Source organism: Neoarius graeffei, chromosome 25, assembly GCF_027579695.1.
Source record: "Neoarius graeffei isolate fNeoGra1 chromosome 25, fNeoGra1.pri, whole genome shotgun sequence".
NCBI classification, from domain to species: domain Eukaryota; kingdom Metazoa; phylum Chordata; class Actinopteri; order Siluriformes; family Ariidae; genus Neoarius; species Neoarius graeffei.
Genome location: NC_083593.1, coordinates 8,499,778 through 8,525,950, shown reverse-complemented (window position 1 = coordinate 8,525,950; position 26,173 = coordinate 8,499,778). Strand labels below are relative to the sequence as shown.

The 26,173-nt window shown below is 41.3% G+C and overlaps 1 protein-coding gene across 1 annotated transcript; it reads left to right on the top strand.

Annotated features, from left to right (window-relative positions):
• The first annotated feature begins 430 nt into the window (after positions 1 to 430).
• On the top strand, positions 431 to 11,418 carry npffr1l3 (neuropeptide FF receptor 1 like 3). The gene is made up of 3 exons (XM_060909605.1): positions 431 to 773; positions 5,184 to 5,283; positions 10,455 to 11,418. The coding sequence occupies exons 1-3, from the start codon at positions 431 to 433 to the stop codon at positions 11,416 to 11,418; spliced, it is 1,407 nt and encodes a 468-aa protein (XP_060765588.1).
• Positions 11,419 to 26,173: the final 14,755 nt, after the last annotated feature.

Sequence of the window (26,173 nt, the reverse complement as noted above, 5' to 3'; positions counted from 1 at the left end):
TCATTCATCTTATCCTGATTATTATCATCACACATGGGCTCCAGTAGCACGATGGTTTCACTCCAGTCAGGAAAGAACAGAAATCTGAGGCTATATGCTCACCAAAACTGGACAGTTCATGACTGAAAAACATTGCCTGGTCTTTTCTTCATCTGCTCACTTCTGCTGAGGCTGATTGGATAATTACATGAATGTTCAGGTGTACAAGTGTTCCTAATATATATATATATATATATATATATATATATATATATATATATATATATATATATATATATATATATATATACACACAGCCCTACAATTTGTGTGCATGTTGATTTTTTTTAATGTTTATATCTCTCTCCTTCTCCCTTTCCTATTTCCATGTTTTATGTCAGGTTTGCTCCTCTCACTCATGGAAGAACAATCTGAGACAGACCAAGCTGATATGGTCAGAGGGACACTCGAGCTACCAACAATTTACATGATTTCAGATCTCGTCCCTGACGTTAACATGACTAACAGCACCAACGTGACCAAAAGTCTCACAGAGAAGATCCTATTCTCTCCATACTTCCAGCACTCGTTGGGCATGGCTTCTGTGTTCGTCCTGGCCTACCTGTTCATCTTCCTGCTTTGCATGATAGGTAACAGTGTGGTGTGTCTCATAGTCCTGAGGAAAAGGCACATGTGGACAGTCACTAATGTCTTCATCCTGAACCTGTCCATCAGCGATCTGCTTGTGGGGATCTTCTGCATTCCCACCACTTTAGTGGACAATCTCATAACAGGCAAGTGTGTTATTCATAAGGATTGGAAGGAGAATTAACTATCGTGTCTCTAGTCACATTTATATACCGTAAAATACCAAATAATAGCCCGGGCTATTATTTGTCTCAATCACGTAAGAGACCCGGCGCGTATTAGATACTAGGCGGCTATTTGGAACAGGCGATTAATTCCTTCTTCACAAACACCTTCCCCAAAATCTACCTCAAAACGGGGAAAAAATCATTCTCAGATAGGCCTACTTTTAACCAGTATAACTTACAGTTTGTTTAGAGTTAGATTACAGATAGCACGGTGCCGACTTCGGGGAATTTTGAAGACGCGCAGAATGCATCTTCGCATGGCACAGTCGGGGTGGATAAAGGATAAATCACACACCTTTTCCTGTTAATGACTAGTTAAGTGCATGCTTTACAAAATAATCAAGAAACCACACCATTGTCTGTGCGCAGCACTGTGATTTAATTACTCTGCAAAGTTATGGTCACTTGCTATCACCCTCACCCATGCAGCCTCCACCCTTTGCGCTTCGCGATGTCTGTCAATCTGAAATTGCATGGAAAATCTGAAATTTTTCTTATGCTGAAAAATAAGTGACCTGCAGTGGCTACATACTGTCATCTTGCATTCTCACGTTTCTCTCCAAGACGTCTCCCTATTTGGCGGATATGAGCCTATTCCCCGAGTGAGTTGGTACGGTGGCTCGACCCCGTAGAAAACTTAAAGTTCGGATGAAAGTTAGTTGAATAGGTTACTGACTTGTAGGCCTACATGTTGCCTGCCTGACGCGTGCTTCTGCCCAACTTGCACGACAGATTACTTGTTGAAAAGGCCCCTTGGATTAGATTGGCCGCGAGCAGACTGAAATGCATGTTAGAACGCTCTCACCTTTTTTGTAAAGCGTCTTCCAGATCCGAATGGGTAAGGGCAAGTGAAATGGTATAAGGTCTTTAATAAAACTCAGTGTGTGCTTTGACGCATGCATTCGGCAATTTAGGTCGTTTAACAGAAGCAGCAGTCCAACCTTGGAAACCCGCAGTCCTCAATGTCACCACACACGCTGGCTTTCGTTGGGTATACCCAAAGGGGTATTCCTCATTCGATGACGTAAGTGATATCCCACACACCCATGTCAAACGTAATTGGCTAAGACATCTGTCAAAAGTTACGGAGTTGCATTCCTCAAGAAATATTACGGTAGACCAAGATTATAACATTGAAATGGCATGTTTATTATCACGTAAGTTACGTGTAAGTTACGTGTCATTCTGAGATGCGCAGATAGACAGTAAAGGGAATTCCGAATTCCCTTTACTGTCTATCTGCGCATCTCAGAATGGCACAGGACAATGGGCGAACTAGATTTTTTTTTTCCCCAGCCACGGCGCGCCGGAACGCTATCACCCCTGCGTAACAAAATGTTGTAAACAGTATTATAGAAATAATTTCATTCATTCATTCATTCATTCATTCATTCATATTGTTTCGGTAGAAAACTATGCAATGCAAAATCGTTTAAACACCAGAAAACCAGAAAAGTGCTGGGCCTCAAGATTCTAGATAGAACGTTTGGACGCTTTTTTTTTTTTTTTTAGACCCCGGCGAGTATTCGGAACCGGCCTTTATTTGTCACAACACGCGTACACCCGGCCGTTAAAGGGAACTTGGCGGTTAATTGGAACTCGGCTATTATTTGGTATTTTACGGTAGATATACATTTGCAGTTATTTATTTGTTTATTTGTCAGGCACCAGATCTGGTGAGACAGAATCCAATGCAAGCACAGAACTTTTGAAAGAGCTAATGTTGATGCGGGCGGCACGGTGGTGTAGTGGTTAGCGCTGTCGCCTCACAGCAAGAAGGTCCGGGTTCGAGCCCCGTGGCCGGCGAGGGCCTTTCTGTGCGGAGTTTGCATGTTCTCCCCGTGTCCGCGTGGGTTTCCTCCGGGTGCTCCGGTTTCCCCCACAGTCCAAAGACATGCAGGTTAGGTTAACTGGTGACTCTAAATTGACCGTAGGTGTGAATGTGAGTGTGAATGGTTGTCTGTGTCTATGTGTCAGCCCTGTGATGACCTGGCGACTTGTCCAGGGTGTACCCCGCCTTTCGCCCGTAGTCAGCTGGGATAGGCTCCAGCTTGCCTGCGACCCTGTAGAACAGGATAAAGTGGATAGAGATAATGAGATGAGATGAATGTTGATGCGAGTGCTGCCAAATTATGTTTCCAAAAAGTGACCAAGAACAAGTGCAAGATAATTGTAGGAAGAACAGCTTGATGGTCACAATGAATGAGTGACTGCTAACCATAAATGATAGGTTAAGTGCTCATACTGGGGAATGCTAGTCATAATGCCGGTGAATGATACAATCCTACAAGCTGAAGATGAGTGATTTGTCATAGCATGGCAAGTAATACATATAAGCAGGATCCACAAAGGGTTTTCAACACATGACATCAACATGTAACAACATAGCAAAAGATTTATGGAATCTTCTGCCTTTATATCCTTTTGGTATTATGATAAATACAGGTTGAACATCTGTTTAAGTTTGATACCTACCCTGTACCTCTATGTTTTTGTTTTCGAGTTAGTATTTTTTCAGGTTTTGTTCTTGTATAAGTGAGTAGTGAAGGGTAGGTCTTTGTTTGAAGATTTTTGAAGACAGTTGGAAAGAGCGTGGAAGTTGGGATGAAGCCATGGCCTAATGGTTAGAGAGGCAGCTTTGGGACCAAAAGGTTGGTGATTTGATTCCTTGGACCAGCAGGAATGGCTGAATTGCCCTTGAGCAAGGCACCTAACCCCCAACTGCTCCCCAGGCTGCTCTGGGTATGTTGTCTGTCACTCTGGATAAGAGCATCTGCTAAATGCCAGTAATGTAATGGAAGTTCAACTCACCACCTTGGTGACCAGTGCAAAGTAGACCCAAATTTTGAGTCACACAATCAGAGGCTTTTCCATAAAACACACATAGGTTAAATTACTATACAATCCCATGACCCTAAAGTAAAGCATTGGATCATGCTTGTACAGCCTGGGCAGAACCTGCATTGTTCCTCCTGAAACCTAGGGTTAGCTATGATACAGATACAGTAGTTAGCCTAGACTTTACCTGTTATGCCTGAGGAGTGTGATAACCTATAATTCAAACATACCTTCTGCCAGTTTCCATTGCAAGAGTCTAGTCTGGCTAAAACTGTCAAACGTTTCATGCTTGCCACCTGACCACCTTTATTCTTGCAAGTGGTGAGGCCAAAAGATGGCTCCACATCACCAGTTTAGTCTGAAACCAATTGGGTAATGGGGGTTGCCTTGTTACCAGGGTCTCTTCTAAACCTATTCCTCCAGGGGAAGGTTCCCAGGTACCCTAAGGTACACTTGTTTTTTTTTCTAACTTTCATGGGGGTCCCTTGGATCACTCTTTGTCTGACCTCTCCACTCAGATCTGTTCAGTAGCATGTGGCCCTAATGCTCTCATTGACGTAGCCCTGAAGTTCTGAAATACACAAGTTCCCTGAGGTGTGAGACTTACCTAAGGTAGACATTTCATATGATGGTAGAGTGGTAGACTGGATAGCATTGCTGCCTCACAGATTCAGGGTCCCTGGTTTGATCCTGAGCTTGGGTTACTCTCTGTGTGGTGCTTCCATGTTCTCCCTGCATTCACGTGTGATTTGTACAGGTTCTCCAGTTTCTTACCAACTTCCATGAAGTGTGAATGAATATGTGTTTATATGTATGCATACTCTCCAGATCCAATGCAACCTTCCATCCATCCATCCATCCATCCATCCATCCATCCATCCATCCATCCATCCATCCATCCATCCATTATCTATAACTGCTTATCCTATGTAGGGTCACGGGCAAGCTGGAGCCTATCCCAGCTGACTATGGGTGAGACTATGGGGTACACCCTGGACAAGTCACCAGATCATCGCAGGACTGACACATAGAGACAAACATCCATTCAAATTCGCACCTACAGTCAATTTAGAACCACCAATTAGCCTAACCGGCATGGCTTTGGACTGTGGGGGAAACCGGAGCACCCGGAGGAAACCCACACAGACACGGGGAGAACATGCAAACTCCACACAGAAAGGCCCCTGTCGGCCACTGGGCTCAAACCCAGAACCTTCTTGCTGTGAGGTGACAGTGCTAACCACTACACCACCATGCCACCCCCAATGCAACCCTGACCAAGCTAAAGTGGTTACTGAAGATGACATGAAGCTAAGGCTAGTGTTAGATATAAAGGAAGAGCAATGGAGCTCAGACAGTTTCTCCTGTAAACACATATTTTGGTGAAATGCAAATAAAATAATGTTACACACCTTGAAGTATGAAAAAGCAGTGAAAAGAGTAATTATTTGCCCATTTTATTGAACTCTCCATGCTGCTGTCATTGGACAGGTTGGCCATTCAGTAATGTAATGTGCAAGCTGAGTGGTCTTGTGCAAGGAATGTCTGTCTGTGCTTCCGTCTTCACGCTGGTGGCCATTGCAGTAGACAGGTAAGTGGTCATGTGCTTTGGCTTGTACATTTGAATTATCATTTGAATGTCAAAAGCTTTTCTTGGGGTAACACAAGTCAGAGCCATGAGTGACTGGACATACCATTTTCAACAATTATCTCTAATAGCTTCGAATCCTTGATCGTTAAACCATTTAGCACTGACAGAATGTGACACAAAAGCACCTACATTTCTACCCTCATCAAGAAAACTTAAAGGCCCTGTCCACACAGCAACGGATTCAGGTGAATCTGCTCAAATTGTTTATCATTTCGGCCTGGCGTCCACACGGCACCGGCGTTTTGGGTGCCCCAAAACTAAATCTTTTGAGAATGGGTTCCAGAGTGGAAAAATCTGGCAATGGCCCCATTGCGAAGTCGTCTGGATGAGTAGAACGGATTTGTTTATGATGACGTCACAACCACATGACTGTCAGTGCTTCACGCCGGGTAGAAGTGTAACGAACTCGATGCGAGTTGTCAACAAATCCTATAACTTGGTTCATGAAATGCGCTTACAAAATATTTTCACTGTGAATATTTATTGTGTAATGGTGCAAAGTGAGAGAGAGAGAGAGAGAGAGAGAGTGAGAGAACAGCCCTTAGGGGAGAGTCTTTAGTCCAAACACTGCGGAAGTACTGAGTATAACCAAACCGCGCACCGCCTGTGTGCTTTCCAAAAACAAAAACAATCCCACCAGCAAAAATAGGAAAAAAAAAAGGAGCGATCTCACCTCTTCAGATGTTGGTTTAAGTCCGACAATACATTCCTCAAAAAGGGCGTAGAAGAGCAAAGTAATCCATCAACATGTAGCATTCAATTTATTCCGGACCATTAAAGAATTCTGGAGGATATCAGAATGTTGGCGTACCGGCTTCCATCTACCCCCATTCATTCCTCTTTCCGTGTCTTTCGTTTTACGCTACTGATTAATAATCTAAACTTTGTGGCTGATGCTACAGAAGAAGGGGTTTATGCGCATGCATCTACTTCTTCTATTGTTCTGGTGTCTCCGATGGGACCGTCTTACAGCGCACATAGAGGTGTGGCATGTGTATTGCATCGTTTTCAGCAAGCGTTGCGTTGCCATATGAACCTGATATTTTACTGATCCGTTGCCCATGTGAACGCGATATTTAAAAAAAAAATCTCGTTGCCGTTGTCGTGTGGATGTAGCCAAAGTTAACTTCTCTTTTTGACAAAATGAAATTCTTTCCCAAAAACAATTAGTTTTCATTTGGAAAGTAGGAAAAGACTCCAACAAGTGTTCATGCTATTTGGGAATCTTAGTCTTAGAAGTAAAGCTTCCTAGGTAAAGTTCCCTCATGAAGGGATATTTTAAGAGTGTACAATATAAAATAGTTTTGCATTCTTAAAATAATTTGTTTCAATCCTTTCTTGGCCACTGCACAGTATTATATCTGTTATTTCATAATGTTAATGTCTTCAATAGAACATGATGGAGTTATAGACAGATCATGATTTCAAAGAGACAAGTTAATGACTAAAATTATTCGTGTGCAACCATGTGACAAAATAGTGTGACGTACGCATCCGCCACCATGTTGGATGATACGAAAATCCAAAATGCCGTCTCGTGTGAATAATAACTGTGATGCATCTCCGACTTTCTCAAAATATTATGATTCTCTGGAGTCCTCTGCCAAATCAAGATTCAGAGAAAAAGTTGAAATTTGTGGCTTTGACCTGTATATGTTAAAGCCGTCCAGTTATACAGAGGATTTAGCCGCATTACCACTGATTGAATACCCTGATATTGTGAACTATCTCGTTATACCAAAGGAAAAAAGAAGTGTACAAGTAAAACAAAGTTACTGGGTTACTGGAACGGCATTGCTAATATCTCACCTGGCAAAGTTGACCCACACTGTTCTCCTTGTGTATCCAAACTCGCTAAGGTTTGCGTTGGTTCTAATCTGGCTTTCTTGGCGGATCTTTCATTTATCCTGTTGCTTCCTGATACTGCGAGATGAGTTTTCGTCTTGATCTTATCACGTCCTAATTTGAGCATTGATGCCCAATCTGGATTTGTTTTATCGCGTAGGTTTGCCGGTGCTCCTGCAAGGTGAGAAGCAGAGTGTTCGTGTTAAAGCTCAAAAGTTCAGTTTAATCAGTAGAAAACATAGCTTTCATTAGCAATGAACTCTTACCAGATACAGTTAGGTCCATAAATATTTGGACAGAGGCAACATTTTTCTAATTTTGGTTCTGTACATTACCACAATGAATTTTGAACAAAACAATTCAGATGCAGTTGAAGTTCAGACTTTCAGCTTTAATTCAGTGGGTTGAACAAAATGATTGCATAAAAATGTGAGGAACTAAAGCATTTTTTAAACACAATCCCTTCATTTCAGGGGCTCAAAAGTAATTGGACAAATTAAATAATTGTAAATAAAATGTTCATTTCTAATACTTGGTTGAAAACCCTTTGTTGGCAATGACTGCCTGAAGTCTTGAACTCATGGACATCACCAGACGCTGTGTTTCCTCCTTTTTAATGCTCTGCCAGGCCTTTACTGCAGCGGTTTTCAGTTGCTGTTTGTTTGTGGGCCTTTCTGTCTGAAGTTTAGTCTTTAACAAGTGAAATGCATGCTCAATTGGGTTGAGATCAGGTGACTGACTTGGCCATTCAAGAACATTCCACTTCTTTGCTTTAATAAACTCCTGGGTTGCTTTGGCTTTATGTTTTGGGTCATTGTCCATCTGTATTATGAAATGCCGACCAATCAGTTTGGCTGCATTTGGCTGGATTTGAGCACACAGTATGTCTCTGAATACCTCAGAATTCATCCAGCTGCTTCTGTCCTGTGTCACATCATCAGTAAACACTAGTGACCCAGTGCCACTGGCAGCTATGCATGCCCAAGTCATCACACTGCCTCCACCGTGTTTTACAGATGATGTGGTATGCTTTGGATCATGAGCTGTACCACGCCTTCGCCATACTTTTTTCTTTCCATCATTCTGGTAGAGGTTGATCTTGGTTTCATCTGTCCAAAGAATGTTCTTCCAGAACTGCGCTGGCTTTTTTAGATGTTTTTTAGCAAAGTCCAATCTAGCCTTTTTATTCTTGAGGCTTATGAGTGGCTTGCACCGTGCAGTGAACCCTCTGTATTTACTTTCATGCAGTCTTCTCTTTATGGTAGATTTGGATATTGATAGGCCTACCTCCTGGAGAGTGTTGTTCACTTGGTTGGCTGTTGTGAAGGGGTTTCTCTTCACCATGGACATTATTCTGCGATCATCCACTACTGTTGTCTTCTGTGGGCGTCCAGGTCTTTTTGCATTGATGAGTTCACCAGTGCTTTCTTTCTTTCTCAGGATGTACCAAACTGTAGATTTTGCCACTCCTAATATTGTAGCAATTTCTCGGATGGGTTTTTTCTGTTTTCCCAGCTTAAGGATGGCTTGTTTCACCTGCATGGAGAGCTCCTTTGACCGCATGTTTTCTTCACAGCAAAATCTTCCAAATGCAAGCACCACACCTCAAATCAACTCCAGGCCTTTTATTTGCTTAATTGAGAATGACATAACGAAGGAATTAGCCTTTGAGTCAATTGTCCAATAACTTTTGGTCCCTTTAAAAACAGGGTGGCACATGTTAAGGAGCTGAAACTCCTAAACCCTTCATCCAATTTTAATGTGGATACCCTCAAATGAAAGCTGAAAGTCTGGACTTTATGTCCATGTCCATTATATAACTATAACTTGAATATGTTTCAGTATACAGGTAAAAAAAAAACAAAATTTGTGTCAGTGTCCAAATATATATGGACCTAACTGTATAAAGTAGTCACCACACACACACATGGATATAATTAGCTTTTTCCTCAGTTAAGTCCTTATGATGTATGTTTTTGAACTACAGCGCACGACGTTCTCTGGACAGTTCTTCATCTGTTTTGTCGGCGTTTTTAATTATTTTGGGAATTCTGAACACCTGTTTCTCTTTGTCACGAGTAGCATTATTACTGCAATCATACTGTAGCCCGCACACAAAGTAAGCATTGTCTTTCTTCAAAGGCAATAAAATCAAAATAAAATCACAAAGCATTGCAGTAGCTCACATGTGAAGCACTGCTATCTTGATCGTTGTTATCATCCAACATGGCGGACTTCCAGTTTGGAAAATAAGCGTGACGTCACATGCACACGAAGAATAGATTGCATTCTTCTTCTTGTATTTTAGCTATATTAAAAGACAGTGCAACCTTCTGTCCATATTACCAGATGGCTATAAAACCCTCTGTTCAAAATGGTTGACTTGAGAAAAAAGAAAACGACATTAATCCCAACCCTGGTCTTGTTTGAGCTACAGTTCTAATAAACACTTGTGACATTATTTTAGTCTTACATATTGCATGAGAGAACTGGCAATGAAATAAATATAGGAGCTAGACATAGGAGATTTCTTTAAATGTGTAGTTGGGCCGACATAAACAGCGCTCTACTACAGAACAGATGACTGACACTAAAATCCTCTACTGCAAAATTAATGTTATTTTATCAGAAACTTGCAATGGAAAGGAAAAAAAAGACATTTTCTTTAATAAAAACTGTTTCACCCTGCTCTGAATTTGCAGACTTAATGATAGCATATAAATTGTGTCCACAGTTCCAGCCATTGCCATGTACTGTTATGCAATTGCTTTACTTCGACACTCTTTTTTTTTTTAATTATAGACTAAATCTAATTGTTTTATATGGACTTAGCTTAAAATACTAAAAAAGATTGCATGACTAGTGTAGACCCTACACTGTAAAACCCGATAAGGTCACTGAGCTCAAAAATTTTATTGAAACCGATTACGTAAAAATTTTTGAGGTAAGTAACTTAAATTTTTTAAGGTAAGATTTCTTAAAAATTACACTATAGTTACACTTAATTGTAATTTTTAAGAAAGCTTACCTTAAAAAATTTAAGTTACTTACCTCAAAAATTTTTACATAATCGGTTTCAATAAAATTTTTGAGCTCAGTGACCTTATCGGGTTTTGCAGTGTATGGAACAAAATTAAATATAAGAACACGGTTTGTGTTTGCGCATGAGGTTTGTTGTAGCTCTATTACAGGATTTTAGTATTTGTCAAATTTCTGAGATTTGATTTTTTTGCTTTTTTTCCCTCACTTCTTTGTTTCAACCCAAGATTTCGCTGTGTACTTTACCCCTTTAAACCCAAACTAACCCTTTTTGTGGCAAGAGCAGTCATTGGGATGATATGGCTGTTGGCTCTGGTCATAATGTTCCCCTCGGTCCTGATGCTGACCGTCCAGCAAGAACAAAACCATTTTATGGTTCAAGATGACAACTACAACCTGACTTATCCTCTTTATTCTTGCTATGAGACCTGGCCTGAGCCTGAGATGCGGAAAGTGTATACCACAGTGCTGTTTGCCCATATATACCTGATTCCCCTCATTCTTATCGTCTTTATGTATGGATGCATTGGAGCTAAACTGTACTCAACCACCTTCCTGGTCAAGGTGAACCAACCTGCCGATGCTCCTCAAGGGAAGTCATCTATATTGCACAGGAAGATCAAAGTCATCAAAATGCTCATCGTTGTAGCCCTTGTCTTCATGCTGTCCTGGCTGCCTCTGTGGACTCTGATGCTGCTCATTGACTACGCATATCCTGAAGGAGACCTACTGGATCTTCTCACAGGTTACATCTTCCCTTTCTCCCACTGGCTGGCCTTCTCCAACTCTAGTGTCAATCCCATCATCTATGGCTACTACAACAAAAATTTCAGGCAAGGATTTCAGGCTGCTTGGATGCAGCGACCATCCTGCTGCTTGGACAGGCCTTCACAGAATCATCTCAGGAAGGTTAAAAAGAGGTGCAACAAGACTTGCTTCCACTTGGACAAGGCTCTCAGTTCCAATACTCTGAACCTGGGAGTAAGAAACAAAATCTGCACCGACAATGACCTAACAGGTTCTGTGTGTCTTGAGATGGAACACAGGAAAGTGTCTAAGGAAACGAAAAGCTCAGGGGCAGAAGGGGGAAACAGGGTTCAAAACAGAACAGCAATCAAAAGAGAGCTTCTGGAAGACATCGAGAGGATCTCTCCAACGGGACCTACAGTGTATCAGGCATGGGAACTTTGAATGATCCACATCAGTGTGAGGCACATGATCATAATGGATGCTGAACATCAGGTTTCTATGAGCAAAGTTGCTCCTGCCAATGAAGGAGAAAAAGAATATAAATTGAAGTGAAATGGTCATAAGCCATAAAACAAGAAGCCAATTGCTTGTATTGTTCAGGTGACCTTTATATTTAAGTCTCATATTGGCAAAGTATACAGCAGATCAGGCCTAACTTTTGATTGCATGCCTGTAAGCAGGTCATTTATCACATAATTTACTCGTCAGGTAACAGAAAATAGGCCCCTGGATAAATGGAATTGTGTATTAGCATCATGGGACTCACAACCCTTTTTTCATTCCTGCACTGCTCTCAATATTGTGATAATGTTTGTTTTGGGCATAAATAAGGTCCAACCTTTGGTTATATAAGAACAGAATGACTGTATTTACTTTCTTATGAGGAAAAATATGCTTCTAAGCTTACTTTCCACCAAACTCATTATTCACAGGTTGCTGCCTCTTTAGCTTCTGCTTTGTTCAGGCAATTATTTTCCAAACCTGCCACTTTCCTTGCTTTGTTGTGTGAAGGCTTGAAGACATCTAGTTGCAGTAATTACAGGTTTGTTCACAGTCATGACAGGTCTGTTCACATATATGACATGTCTGTTCACTCTCATGATATGTCTATTCACAGGAACAATAGGTCTGTTCACACTCATGACAGGTCTAGTCACAGTAATGACAGGTCTCTTCACTCTCGTGATATGTCTATTCACAGGAACGACAGGTCTGGTCACAGTAATGACAGGCCTAGTCACAGTAATGACAGGTCTCTTCACTCTCGTGATATGTCTATTCACAGGAATGACAGGTCTGGTCACAGTAATGACAGGTTTGTTCACACTCATGACAGGTCTGTTCACACTCATGACAAGTCTAATCACAGTAATTACAGGTCTATTCACAGTCATGACAGGTCTAGTCACAGTAATGAGAAATCTAATCACAGTAATCACAGGTTTGTTCACACTCATGACAGGTCTAGTCACAGTAATGATCGATCTGTTCACAGATATGACATGTCTAGTTACATTAATGATAGGTCTATTTACACTCATGACAGGTCTAGTTGCAGGAATGACAGTCACACTCATGACATGTCTATTCACAGGAATGACAGGTCTGTTCACACACATGAAAGGCCTATTCACAGCAATGACAGATTTGTTCACACTCATGACAGGTCTAGTCACAGTAATGACAAATCTAATCACATTAATTACAGGTTTGTTCACACTCATGACAGGTCTAGTCACAGTAATGACAGGTCTGTTCACTCTTGTGATATGTCTATTCACAGGAATGACAGGTCTGGTCACAGTAATGACAGGTCTAGTCACAGTAATGACAGGTCTGTTCACTCTTGTGATATGGTATGTCTATTCACAGGAACGACAGGTCTAGTCACAGTAATGACAGGTCTCTTCACTCTCGTGATATGTCTATTCACAGGAACGACAGGTCTGGTCACAGTAATGACAGGTTTGTTCACACTCATGACTGGTCTGTTCACACTCATGACAAGTCTAATCACAGTAATTACAGGTCTATTCACAGTCATGACAGGTCTAGTCACAGTAATGACAGGTCTAATCACAGTAATTACAGGTTTGTTCACACTCATAACAGGTCTAGTCACAGTAACGATCGATCTGTTCACAGATATGACATGTCTAGTCACATTAGTGATAGGTCTATTTACACTCATGACACATCTAGTGGCAGGAATGACAGGTCTGTTCACTGTCGTGACTGGTCTAGTCACAGTAATGACAGGTCTGTTCCCTCTCATGATATGTCTATTCATAGGAATGATAGGTCTGTTCATACTCATGACAGGTCTAATCACAGTAATGACAAGTTTAATCACAGTAATTGCAGGTCTATTCACAGTCATGACAGGTCTAATCACAGTAATGACATGTCTGATCACAGTAATTACAGGTCTATTCACAGTCATGACAGGTCTAGTCACAGTAATGATGGGTCTGTTCACAGATATGACATGTCTAGTCACATTAATGACAGGTCTATTTACACTCATGACAGGTCTAGTTGCAGGAATGACAGTCACACTCACGACATGTCTAGTTGCAGGAATGACAGGGTTGTTCTCTCTCATGATATGTCTATTCACAGGAATGATAGGTCTGTTCACAGACATGACATGTCTAGTCACATTAATGACAGGTCTATTTACACTCGTGACAGGTCTAATTGCAGGAATGACAGTCACGCTCATGACACCTCTATTCATAGAAATGACAGGTCTGTTCACAGATATGACAGGTCTGTTCACACACATGAAAGGTCTATTCACAGTCATGACAGATTTGTTCACACTCATGACAGGTCTAGTCACAGTAATGACAGGTTTAGTCACAGATATGACATGTCTAGCCACATTAACAACAGGTCTGTTTACACTCACAACACGTCTAGTCGCAGGAATGACAGGTTTGTTCACACTCATGACTAGACCCCGAAGCCGCCGCTAGGCGCCGCTAAAACTGCCATTTAGAATTTGAGCCGCCGCCAGCCAATAATTTTGTAAGCCAATTTGAGCCACTATCTAATAAAATTTGGCTGAGCCACTAAGAATTGTGTACATCAAATAATGGGTTTATCCACATCATGAGCTACAAGAAAAGTGACACAAACATGATCAACTGTACACACTAGTAGTAACACAATAGAGACGTATAGGCATACACTGTAGAGATTTAGAACTGATATCACAGCACAGAGAGCCACCACAAGCTTGCCGTTGTGACTACCTGTCTGGCTTCCCGCCCCTCACACGGTTACCACGATACACTGGGGAACCCGGGAACCCACCCAGAGCATCAATCGACTCCGATATCGACGAGATGGCTGCATTCTTTGCCACTGCTGAGGGAAAGTGTAAAGGTATTTTTTTTTGTTTGTTTGTTTGTTTCACATACTTTGAGATTGATAAAAAAAAAGTACTCCACCACTCTACTTTCATCATAGTAAGATAGCTGCCAGTCCTTCACTGGTCATTGCTAGTGAGAGTAGATAGCTAGATGCCTTCCTCGAACAATCCAGATTAGCTTATTATTAGCATTGAACTACAATCTTGCTAGATTTATATTTACAATGAAGTAAGAGACCGGGGACCTGTGGTAATTTGCTATTTATTCCCCCCATTTGTTTGATCCGTTCGCCCGGTAGTGACAGGTCTGCTAACAGTAATGGCATGCCTTTTAACCCAAATTACAGGTCTATTTACACCAGTGATAGAGCTGTTCATAGAAATAACAGGTCTGTAACACTAATGATGGGTTTGTTCACATTAATGACAGGTCTTTTGACAAAACTGTGAACATTAACAAAAAGACAAAGACTGGATCTGAACAAACATTATTGAACTTTCCTACAGGATTCCTATGAGTTCACGGGTCACCATGGAAACTCATGCAGTAAGTAAATTCACATAACCGCATGGAAAAAAGAAAGTGCACCCTCCTTCAAGTCTATGTTTTTTTTTAGTAGGGACTAATGCCGCTTTTCCACTACAAACGCGGCTGAGTCGTGCCGTGCTGAGTCGAGCTGAGTCGAGCTGAGCGGGGCTGTTGGAGTTGCATTTCGACTACAACCGCGCTGAACCGTGCTGGCTGGAAGTGGGTGGACACATTGGGTGGAGTTAGCGAAAGTGGGTGGACGTCACGTGATGTCGTTAAGCAGCGCAAACAGTGACATCAGTGACAGTGGCGGAACAAGTCAGAGCCGGGCCGGGGGCGGGGCAAATGACCGGGCCCTTTATTAAAGCTTATCATAACATCATTTTAGGCTACAAAATGTCCGCAACTGCGGTGTTTACCAATTTCAACACTACCGGGTGCAACTATGTTATTTAGTACATCAAGTCCTTCAAACGAACATGTAACTCAGAAACAAAAAACATTAGGATACTATACATGGCTCATAATAAAACATCAATAGCCTATACTGCGCACATTATTTGAAGGGCATACGAATGAGCGCTCAGAGGTTGCAACGGTGACAGGAAGAGTCAGAAATAAAAGGAGGGCGGTGCAAACCTCACTGAATGCACTGTGTTTACCAATTTCAACACTACGGGGTGCAACTATGTTATTTTGTACATTAAGTCCTTCAAACGAACATGTAACTCAGAAACAAAAAAACATTAGGCGACATACTGTACATGGCTCATAATAAAACATCAGTAGCCTACTGCGCGCATTATTTGAAGGGCATACGATGAGCCTTGCACTCCGCGAACTCGTCCACGATGCTCTGTATGTCACTGATTCAGTGATCTTTTCAGCGGTAGTCTCACGACCCGAATAGTAAACAATAAACATGGAGGACATGGAGTCGTTAGTGTTGCTGGTCTTGGTGCTGTGGCTTGTTGTCACCAACAACGCCAACAGATACTGGCAAGAGCGTATAGGTGAGGCGAGGCGCATGAGGCTTCAGAAATTCTCGTAATTAGGGCCCGAGCCCTATAGGGCGAAGGCCCTATTGTTCTTGTAAGAGTTCACTATTATTAGGGCCCGAGCCCTATGGGCGAAGGCCCTATTGTTCTTGTAAGAGTTCACTATTCTTCTTCTTCTTCTTCTTCTTCTTCTTCTTCTTCTTCCGTCTTCTTCTTCTTCTTTATTTTTCTCCGCTGTTGGGCCATTTTCGGGGCGCTTGCCATGGGCGAAAACGCACGAAATTTGGCACCAGTTCCGAGAATTGCCACCGCTACTCAGAACCAGAAGCCCAAACTTGGCCGGGGCTCAGGGCCTCTATAGCGCCCCCTAAGTCGTTGTGATTTTGGCCTCCCGCATTAAGGTGCCTGGGTGCCTTGTAGTTTGTAGTAGTGGCATGCCCTTTGGTATGCATATGTATCTCACTAAGCCGGACAAAAATGTAATGCCAATGCATTAGCCACGCCCAACAGGAAGTGAGGTAATTTCACTTTTGTGCGAAATGCATGGCCACGAAGACGGCGCAACTCCTCCTAGACCGTTCATAGGAATGTCACCATCATTGATACACATCATCTACAGACATGGTTGACAAAAGTTACTAAATACGTTTCACGTAGGATGAACCGTTCAGAAGTTATACGTCAATCAATTTTCGATGCAAAATTTTAGATGCTTAAAAATTCATAACAAATCTTCTGATTGCTCAAAACTGCTCATACTTCGCAGGCAAATCACTCATTGGGCTTCTGACATGTTACCCAGTTTCTGTGATCTTTCGCCACTGGGGGCGCTATTTTTGGGCAAAAATTCCAATCTTTTCTCAAATTTGGTCAAACTTCATGGCCACCCTCTTACTACCTCCCATGTCATGTATACAATGTTTTGGAAATTTTCGTCCATGGGGGGCGCTGTTTTTGGCCGACGCAATTGCTCCAAAACTGGTTTTTGGTAAATACTTCCATAATGCTTTTCCTTCACACCACTACCGTGTGATAGTACGTTGCTGTTGTAGACACTTATTTTTCCAACTCATCATCGCTCATGTACAGCATAGCGCCACCTACTGACATGGGAAAAACCAAAAAATTTATTCTTCAAAAATCTATATCTCATCTTCTATTTACTCAATTGTCATCAGACTTCATAAGCAAACTCTTCATAGCTCACCTGACATATACGCCAAACTTTGTGCACTTTCGCCACTGGGGGCGCTATTTTTGGGCAAAAAATCCAATCTTTCCTCAAATTTGGTCAAACTTCACGGCCACCCTCTTCCTGCCTCCCATGTCATTTATACCTCATTTTGGGAATTTTCGTCCATGGGGGGCGCTGTTTTTGGCCGACGCAATTGCTCCAAAACGGGTTTTTGGTAAATAATTCCGTAGTGCTTTTCCTTCACACCACTACCTTGTGAAAGTACGTTGCTGTTGTTGACACTTATTTTTCCAACTCATAATCGCTCATGTACAGCATAGCGCCACCTACTGACATGGGAAAAACCAAAAAATTTATTCTTCAAAAATCTATATCTCATCTTCTATTTACTCAATTGTCATCAAACTTCATACACACACTCTTCATAGCTCACCTGACATATACGCCAAATTTTGTGCACTTTCGCCCCTGGGGGTGCTGGTAATGGCAAAAATGATATTGCAGCTTCTGATTTGTCAAACTTGGCAAGCAAGCACTTTACAAGACCCTTATTGGGGCGCTTGCCATGGTCGACAACGCACGAAATTTGGCTCCTTTTTCTTAGACTGCCACCGCTACTGAGAACCAAAAGCCCAGATCCAGGCGGGCCTCAGGGCCTCTATAGCGCCCCCTAACTCTTTGTGATTTTGGCCTCCCGCTTTAAGGTGCCTGGTTGCCATGTAGTTTGTAGTAGTGGCATGCCATTTGGTAGGCATATGTATCTCACTAAGCTGGACAAAAATGTAATGCCAATGCATTAGCCACGCCCAACAGGAAGTGAGGTAATTTCACGTTTGTGCGAAATGCATGGCCACGAAGACGGCGCAACTCCTCCTAGACCGTTCATAGGAATGTCACCAAAATTGATACACATCATCTACAGACATGGTTGACAAAAGTTACTAAATAAGTTTCACGTAGCGTAAAACGTTCAGAAGTTACACGTCAATCAATTTTCAATGCAAAATTTTACATGCTTAAAAATTCATAACAAATCTTCTAATTGCTCAAAACTGCTCATACTTCACACGCAAATCCCTCATTGGGCTTCTGACATGTGACCCAATTTCTGTGATATTTCGCCACTGGGGGCGCTATTTTTGGGCAAAAAATCCAATCTTTCCTCAAATTTGGTCAAACTTCACGGCCACCCTCTTACTACCTCCCATGTCATGTATACCACATTTTGGGAATTTTCGTCCATGGGGGGCGCTGTTTTTGGCCGACGCAATTGCTCCAAAACGGGTTTTTGGTAAATAATTCCATAATGCTTTTCCTTCACACCACTACCTTGTGATAGTGCGTTGCTGTTGTAGACACTTATTTCTCCGACTCATAATCGCTCATGTACAGCATAGCGCCACCTACTGACATGGGAAAAACCAAAAAATTTATTCTTCAAAAATCTATATCTCATCTTCTATTTACTCAATTGTCATCAAACTTCATACGCAAACTCTTCATAGCTCACCTGACATATACGCCAAATTTTGTGCACTTTTGCCCCTGGGGGTGCTGGTTATGGCACAAATGATATTGCAGCTTCTGATTTGTCAAACTTGGCAAGCAAACTCTTTACGGTATTTCGCGGGGACGCATTCCCCCGCCCCCCCTGGCCGCTGGCGCGAGGGCCCGTCGAGGCCGCTTGCGGCTTTAATTATTCTTCTTCCGTCTTCTTCTTTATTTTTCTCCGCTGTTGGGCCATTTTCGGGGCACTTGCCATGGGCGAAAACGCACGAAATTTGGCACCAGTTCCGAGAATTGCCACCGCTACTCAGAACCAAAAGCCCAAACTTGGCCGGGGCTCAGGGCCTCTATAGCGCCCCCTAAGTCGTTGTGATTTTGGCCTCCCGCATTAAGGTGCCTGGGTGCCATGTAGTTTGTAGTAGTGGCATGCCATTTGGTACGCTTATGTATCTCACTAATCCGGACAAAAATGTAATGCCAATGCATTAGCCACGCCCAACAGGAAGTGAGGTAATTTCACTTTTGTGCGAAATGCATGGCCACGAAGACGGCGCAACTCCTCCTAGACCGTTCATAGGAACGTCACCAAAATTGATAGACATCATCTACAGACATGGTTGACAAAAGTTACTAAATATGTTTCACGTAGGATAAACCGTTCAGAAGTTATACGTCAATCAATTTTCGATGCAAAATTTTACATGCTTAAAAATTCATAACAAATCTTCTGATTGCTCAAAACTGCTCATACTTCACACGCAAATCAATCATTGGGCTTCTGACATGTTATCCAATTTCTGTGATTTTTCGCCACTGGGGGCGCTATTTTTGGGCAAAAAATCCAATCTTTCCTCAAATTTGGTCAAACTTCACGGCCACCCTCTTACTACCCCCCATGTCATGTGTACCACATTTTGGGAATTTTTGTCCATGGGGGGCGCTGTTTTTGGCCGACGCAATTGCTCCAAAACGGGTTTTTGGTCAATAATTCCATAATGCTTTCCCTTCACACCACTACCTTGTGATTGTACGTTGCTGTTGTAGACACTTATTTTTCCAACTCATAATCGCTCATGTACAGCATAGCGCCACCTACTGACATGGGAAAAACCATAAAATTTATTCTTGAAAAATCTATATCTCATCTTCTATTTACTCAATTGTCATCAAACTTCATACGCAAACTCTTCATAGCTCACCTGACATATACGCCAAATTTTGTGCACTTTCGCCCCTGGGGGTGCTGGTTATGGCACAAATGATATTGCAGCTTCTGATTTGTCAAACTTGGCAAGCAAACTCTTTACAAGACCCTTATTGGGGCGCTTGCCATGGTCGACAACGCACGAAATTTGGCTCCTTTTTCTTAGACTGCCACCGCTACTGAGAACCAGAAGCCCAGATCCAGGCGGGCCTCAAGGCCTCTATAGCGCCCCCTAAGTCATTGTGATTTTGGCCTCCCGCATAAAGGTGCCTGGTTGCCATGTAGTTTGTAGTAGTGGCATGCCATTTGGTACGCATATGTATCTCACTAAGCCGGACAAAAATGTAATGCCAATGCATTAGCCACGCCCAACAGGAAGTGAGGTTATTTCACTTTTGTGCGAAATGCATGGCCACGAAGACGGCGCAACTCCTCCTAGGTCGTTCATAGGAATGTCACCAAAATTGATAGACATCATCTACAGACATGGCTGACAAAAGTTCCTAAATACGTTTCACGTAGGATAAGCCGTTCAGAAGTTATACGTCAATCAATTTTCAGTGCAAAATTTTACATGCTTAAAAATTCATAACAAATCTTCTAATTGCTCAGAACTGCTCATACTTCACACGCAAATCACTCATTGGGCTTCTGACATGCTACCCAATTTCTGTGATATTTCGCCACTGGGGGCGCTATTTTTGGGCAAAAAATCCAATCTTTCCTCAAATCTGGTCAAACTTCACGGCTACCCTCTTACTACCTCCCATGTCATGTATACCACATTTTGGGAATTTTCGTCCATGGGGGGCGCTGTTTTTGGCCGACGCAATTGCTCCAAAACGTGCTTTTGGTAAATAATTCCATAATGCTTTTCCTTCACACCACTACCTTGTGATAGTACGTTGCTGTTGTAGACACTTATTTTTCCAACTCATAATCGCTCATGTACAGCATAGCGCCACCTACTGACATGGGAAAAACCAAAACATTTATTCTTCAAAAATCAATATCTCATCTTCTATTTACTCAATCTTGATCAAACTTGATACGCACACTCTTAACAGGTCACCTGACATATCTCCCAAATTTTGTGACCTTTTGCCACTGGGGGCGCTGTTTTCAGGCAACAATTTATATCTCGGCTTCTGATTGGTCAAACTTGATCAAACTTGACACAACAACTCTTCATAGGTCCCTTGACATGTGTACCAAATTTGGTGAACTTTCACCACTGGGGGCGCTCATTGCGCTGTAGCAGTTGCAGGAGAGGTGTTTACAATCATGAGGCACCAGGAGTATGTTGTTTTGGTTGCCTTTAACACACATGACTTGTGGGGGATGGGTAGGCAGTTGGGAGCAAGTGTTGTAGCGTTACATACAGACTAATAGATGTCTAACAGAAGACAATCCTATGTAGCTATAGCTTGGTGACTGATGAGGTAAATACATTAATTTGGTTGGGAAGCCATGGCATAAAATGTTCTGTCCATGACAACATCTCAGCGCACCGTGTACTCTGTGTCCAATTCTGTGCTTTGTCGCCATTGTGGGAGTAATGTCTCTTGCCGAAGAAGCTGTGGAAGGTTTTTCGCAGGGACGCATGCCCCCGCCCCCCTTGGCCGCTGGCGCGAGGGCCCGTCGAGGCCGCTTGCGGCTTTAATTCGTAATTATTCTTCTTCCGGGTTTACAGTGTTTACAGATCCCAGCGTGCTCGCGGGGCGTGTGTGGGCATGTGAGGACACTCCTCCTCACCAATCAGTGCACAGGGGAGCGTCTCCTCACGCCCCCAGCCCCACTCGGCACGGTTTGGCTCGCTTCAGCCCCACTCCAAAACGGTGCGAGTTTTAGGGGCTAAGCAGGGCTGAAGCGAGCTGAGTCGTGCTGGTTTTTGGTAGTCGAAACGCGAGCCGTGTCGGGCTGAAGTGAGCTGAAGTGAGCTGAAAAAGGGTAGTGGAAAAGGGCCATAAGTAAGAATTGTGTGGTCCTCATATAAACAAGCAAATAATCTCAGGTGACAACAAAATGTGAGACTAATTTTTTGTGTGGAAATGACTACATATTAAAACCTATTGTGTTTTTTTTTGTCACCTGAGATTGTTTGTTTCTTTCAGACTATATTCTAATATTTATTTATATTTAATATTTAATTAAATTTTATTATTTGTATTATCAATAATAACATGACAAAATCTCATTAAAATCCTATATTGCTTTATTTATTCATTTTCAGCAAGCATTTGGTCCTGGTCAGGGATGTAGGGGATTTTAGGAACTCTGTGTGTGTGTGTGTGTGTGTGTGTGTGTGTGTGTGTGTGTGTGTGTGTGTGTGTGTGTTGAGGCATGAATTCACCTTGGGATTGACACCAGTCTATCTCACATCTAGGGGCAATTTATCTAAGCCAATCCACCTAGTGGCTTGTTTTTACGAAGTGGGAAATAACCAGCAAATCTTTGAAACTCCAAACAGTCAGCAAGCCGAGCCACACTATCCCATATTCAAGGTCTGCTAATTCATAATGGGGTTACAACTAAATTGCCCCCTGTGAAGCACAGTGGGACAAAAGGTAATTTTGTACCCCGCCTTGCCTTGTCCTCTAAAATGGGATGCATCCCCCAACTTGTCCACCAACACTGTCAGTGTGGACCCATTAAGCTTACCCCTGACAGTGAAGAATAGGGTTAGAACATTCCCCTTGGAATGTTGAGGGGTGATTAATTGGACGTCTTGTTATAAGATATGGTATTGAAGCAGGAGGTGGTTGTATTAGCCTAGTCACACATTGCTAAGCAAAGTTCAACCAGAGTCCATATTTATTATAGTTTAAAGTTGTAATCTGCTGGAAGAATGCATGAGCAAGACTAGAAGGGCACACCAAGTCACATATTATCAACATCAAAATCACATCACTTGAACCTAGGATAATACTAAAGCTGTTCAATAAATTTCATCCAAATCTGTTCATTACTTTTTGAGTTACACTGGGAACGGACAAAAAAATCCTGGAACCGCATACACATCTGGATCCTGGACTTGCATACATATCTGGATTTGCATCAAAATCTAATCAATTGTTATTTGGCTCATAGCTCACCTTTACACCAAATTTCATCAAAATCTATTCACTACTTTTTGAGTTACGTTGAGAACAGACAAAAAAAATCCTGGATCCGCATACATATCTGGATGCTGGACCTGCACACATATCTGGATTTGTCTAGTAAATTGTTCATTGGTCCACCTTTCCACCAAATTTCATCAAAATTCCTTCACTACTTTTTATCCCCTGCTGGCCGAAAGGTCCAAAGGAGAATTATGTCGTGATGATGTCCGTCCGTATATCCATCTATCTGTCTGTCCGTCCATCCTGGGAAGGGTACTCACCTTCTGAAATCAACTCCTCTCACAATTTTTGGAGGAATTTCGCAAAACTTGACAGGATTCTTTGTTATATGTCGATAATACGCATATTGCAATTTCGTTCAATTCAGTCACATTTTACCAGAGTTATGGCCTTATAGCATAGATGTAGTTGCCAGCAGGGGATATTGTGCTCTCAGAGCATTCTTGTTGAGTTACGTTGGGAACAGACAAAAAAAAAAAAAAATCCTGGATCCGCAAACATATCTGGATCCTGGATCCGCATACATATTCTGATTTGCATCAAAATCTAGTCAATTGTTCTTTGGCCCATGGTCCACCTTTCCACCAAATTTCATCAAAATACATTCACTACTTTTTGAGTTACGTTGGGAACAGCAAAAACATCCTGGATCTGCATACACATCTGGATCCTGGACCTGCATACATATCTGGATTTGCATCAAAATCTAATCAATTGTTATTTGGCTCATAGCTCACCTTTACACCAAATTTCATCAAAATCTATTCACTACTTTTTGAGTTACGTTTGGAACAGACAAAAAAAATCCTGGATCCGCATACATATCTGGATGCTGGACCTGCACACATATCTGGATTTGCATCAAAATCTAGTCAGTTGTTCTTTGGTCCATGGCTCACCTTTCCACCAAATTTCATCAAAATCATTCACTACTTTTTGAGTTACATTGGGAACAGACAAGCAAACAAACAAAGAAACAAACAAATGGAGGCAAAAACATAACCTCCTCCAACAAAGTTGGTGGAGGTAATAAGAGTGTCATTTTCATGCACAAACACACTGCAGAATGTGTTAGATGTGCTAATATGTTTAAAAATCACTTTATCTTTAATTTTTGATGGTTTGAGTTCATTTTTAAAGAACAATATTATGAAAGCAGACTTCTTTTGGAATATTTTGTAGTGATTTAACATCCTTGTATATAATACAAGAGTGATATCATAATTTATATGATTTTCAATTCTGATTGGTCAGATGATGTTGATTCATTTTTTCACTCCAAGGTTTATATTACTATGCTTGTTCGAAACATCACTTTACATAAACGTGTAAAATTCTTCAGAATGGCTTTATGGTTGCTCTGTAAAATAAGCTGCATTTATTGTTTATAGCTAAAATGTAAGCATGAACAGGAGCTAATGTGTTTTGAGGACGTTCCACATTAAACATTAAACATCACCATAAATGGTTAAAATGTTTTTGATGTTATTCTGTAATAAATTCTGTAAAAATTGTCTACAGTGCTTTTTTTGTAAGATGGCATCATTTTTGAAAACAGCACATCCCATTATGTTGCTCTTGACTTGAAAAAGAAGAACCGAGATAATGAAGGTAAATAGCTTTTGAAATGATGACTGAAAATAAGGGGTTTTGTGAAAAGGTTTGTCATCTCATTGAAATTAAAAATTGAACCTGCAAGTAGCTTTGATAATGCTGTGCAACAGGATGTGCTGTTTTCCAGTCGTTTTTTTTTTGTCAGAACTATCTAAAATGGTGCTTGTTCACAAAGAAAGCTAAAGTGTGTCTGTGCCACTACTATGGAATGGGTTATGACTCATTCCCCTGTAGGAGAGACAAAATAATGTCCAGTTGCTATTTATCTCTTGGTAGATGATCATCAGTGCTACTCTTCCATTTTGCCAGGAAAAGTATGACAACAAGTGCTGTTCAAGTGTTTGGCATAGACGTTCTAAATGTATAAGTTTGAGTCAAAACATTTAAACATAATAAAATGACTTTCATAACAATCTGTGTGTATTAAATTACTTTCAAACTGTACAGCATTTAGAAAATGTAGAAATGTTGCCTGTTCCAACTACGCCTTGACCTTTTACTCTTTATAAAATCTTATTTTTACATTAATGTGTGATTCAAATATCCTATTCATCCTTGTTGTCCTTTATGTATGGTGAAAATGTACATTTCAACATCCCATAAGCTTCATTCAACCCTGTTTCCACAAGCCACGTATTCAACACAGTGGCGCCTCCAGAAAATTGTTCCAGGGGTGGCCAGTGGGGGCCACAGCAAATCTTAGGGTGGCATACCAAACAAAAATCCATAACCTAATTTAATACTCTACTATATATAGTATAGTATGTGTTATATATTAAAAAAAAGAAAAATCCTTCTTTTAACTTAAGCTTTAATGTGTTGATCTGGTGTGGTTACATCTTACAATGTTTTTTTTCTTTTCATTTTTATTATTAGGCTACAGCTATGCATAGACGTTAACATTTTAATTGGACATACTGTATAAAACTATCAAACAGTTCCATCTTAAAGGAATACATCAGCAGAATATTGCCTAAATATATTGACAAGCTTGTAATTTTCAACAAAATCTGAATGAACAGAAATGAAACACTGAAAAACCAATGCACAATACATGAACAGTTCAGATACAAAACCCTCTAAGTCGATTTGCAATGAATTTACAGAAATTGGATCGCTTTGTTTTTACTTGAAAATAAAATTAAGATTGCACTTTGACTGAGATTTCTTGGAAATTATTATAAAAACCAACTTAATTTTTTAATATTTCTGAAGATGGACTTAGAGAGGGATTTGCATCTGAACTATTCACAACTAATATTCCTGCACCTGTCACACTCTTTTCAAAGCAGGATTATTCTCCTGTTGTTGTGTCTTTTTGCAAACACATCCACAAAGTCATCAAGACTTAAGGCCTTTGACCTTTTTGACTCAATACTTAACACCCCTAAGTTGCTCAGTCGCTCATCACTCATGGAATTTCTTAAGACAGTCTTGATCAATTTCAGAACAGAAAAACTACGCTCACAAGCAGCAGTACTCACAGGTAATGCAAGTGCAATTTTGCAAAGTTTAAACATCTCAGGAAATACACTATATTGCCAAACGTATTTGCTCACCCATCCAAATTATCGGAATCAGGTGTTCCAATCACTTCCATGGCCACAGGTGTACAGTATAAAATCAAGCACCTAGGCATGCAGACT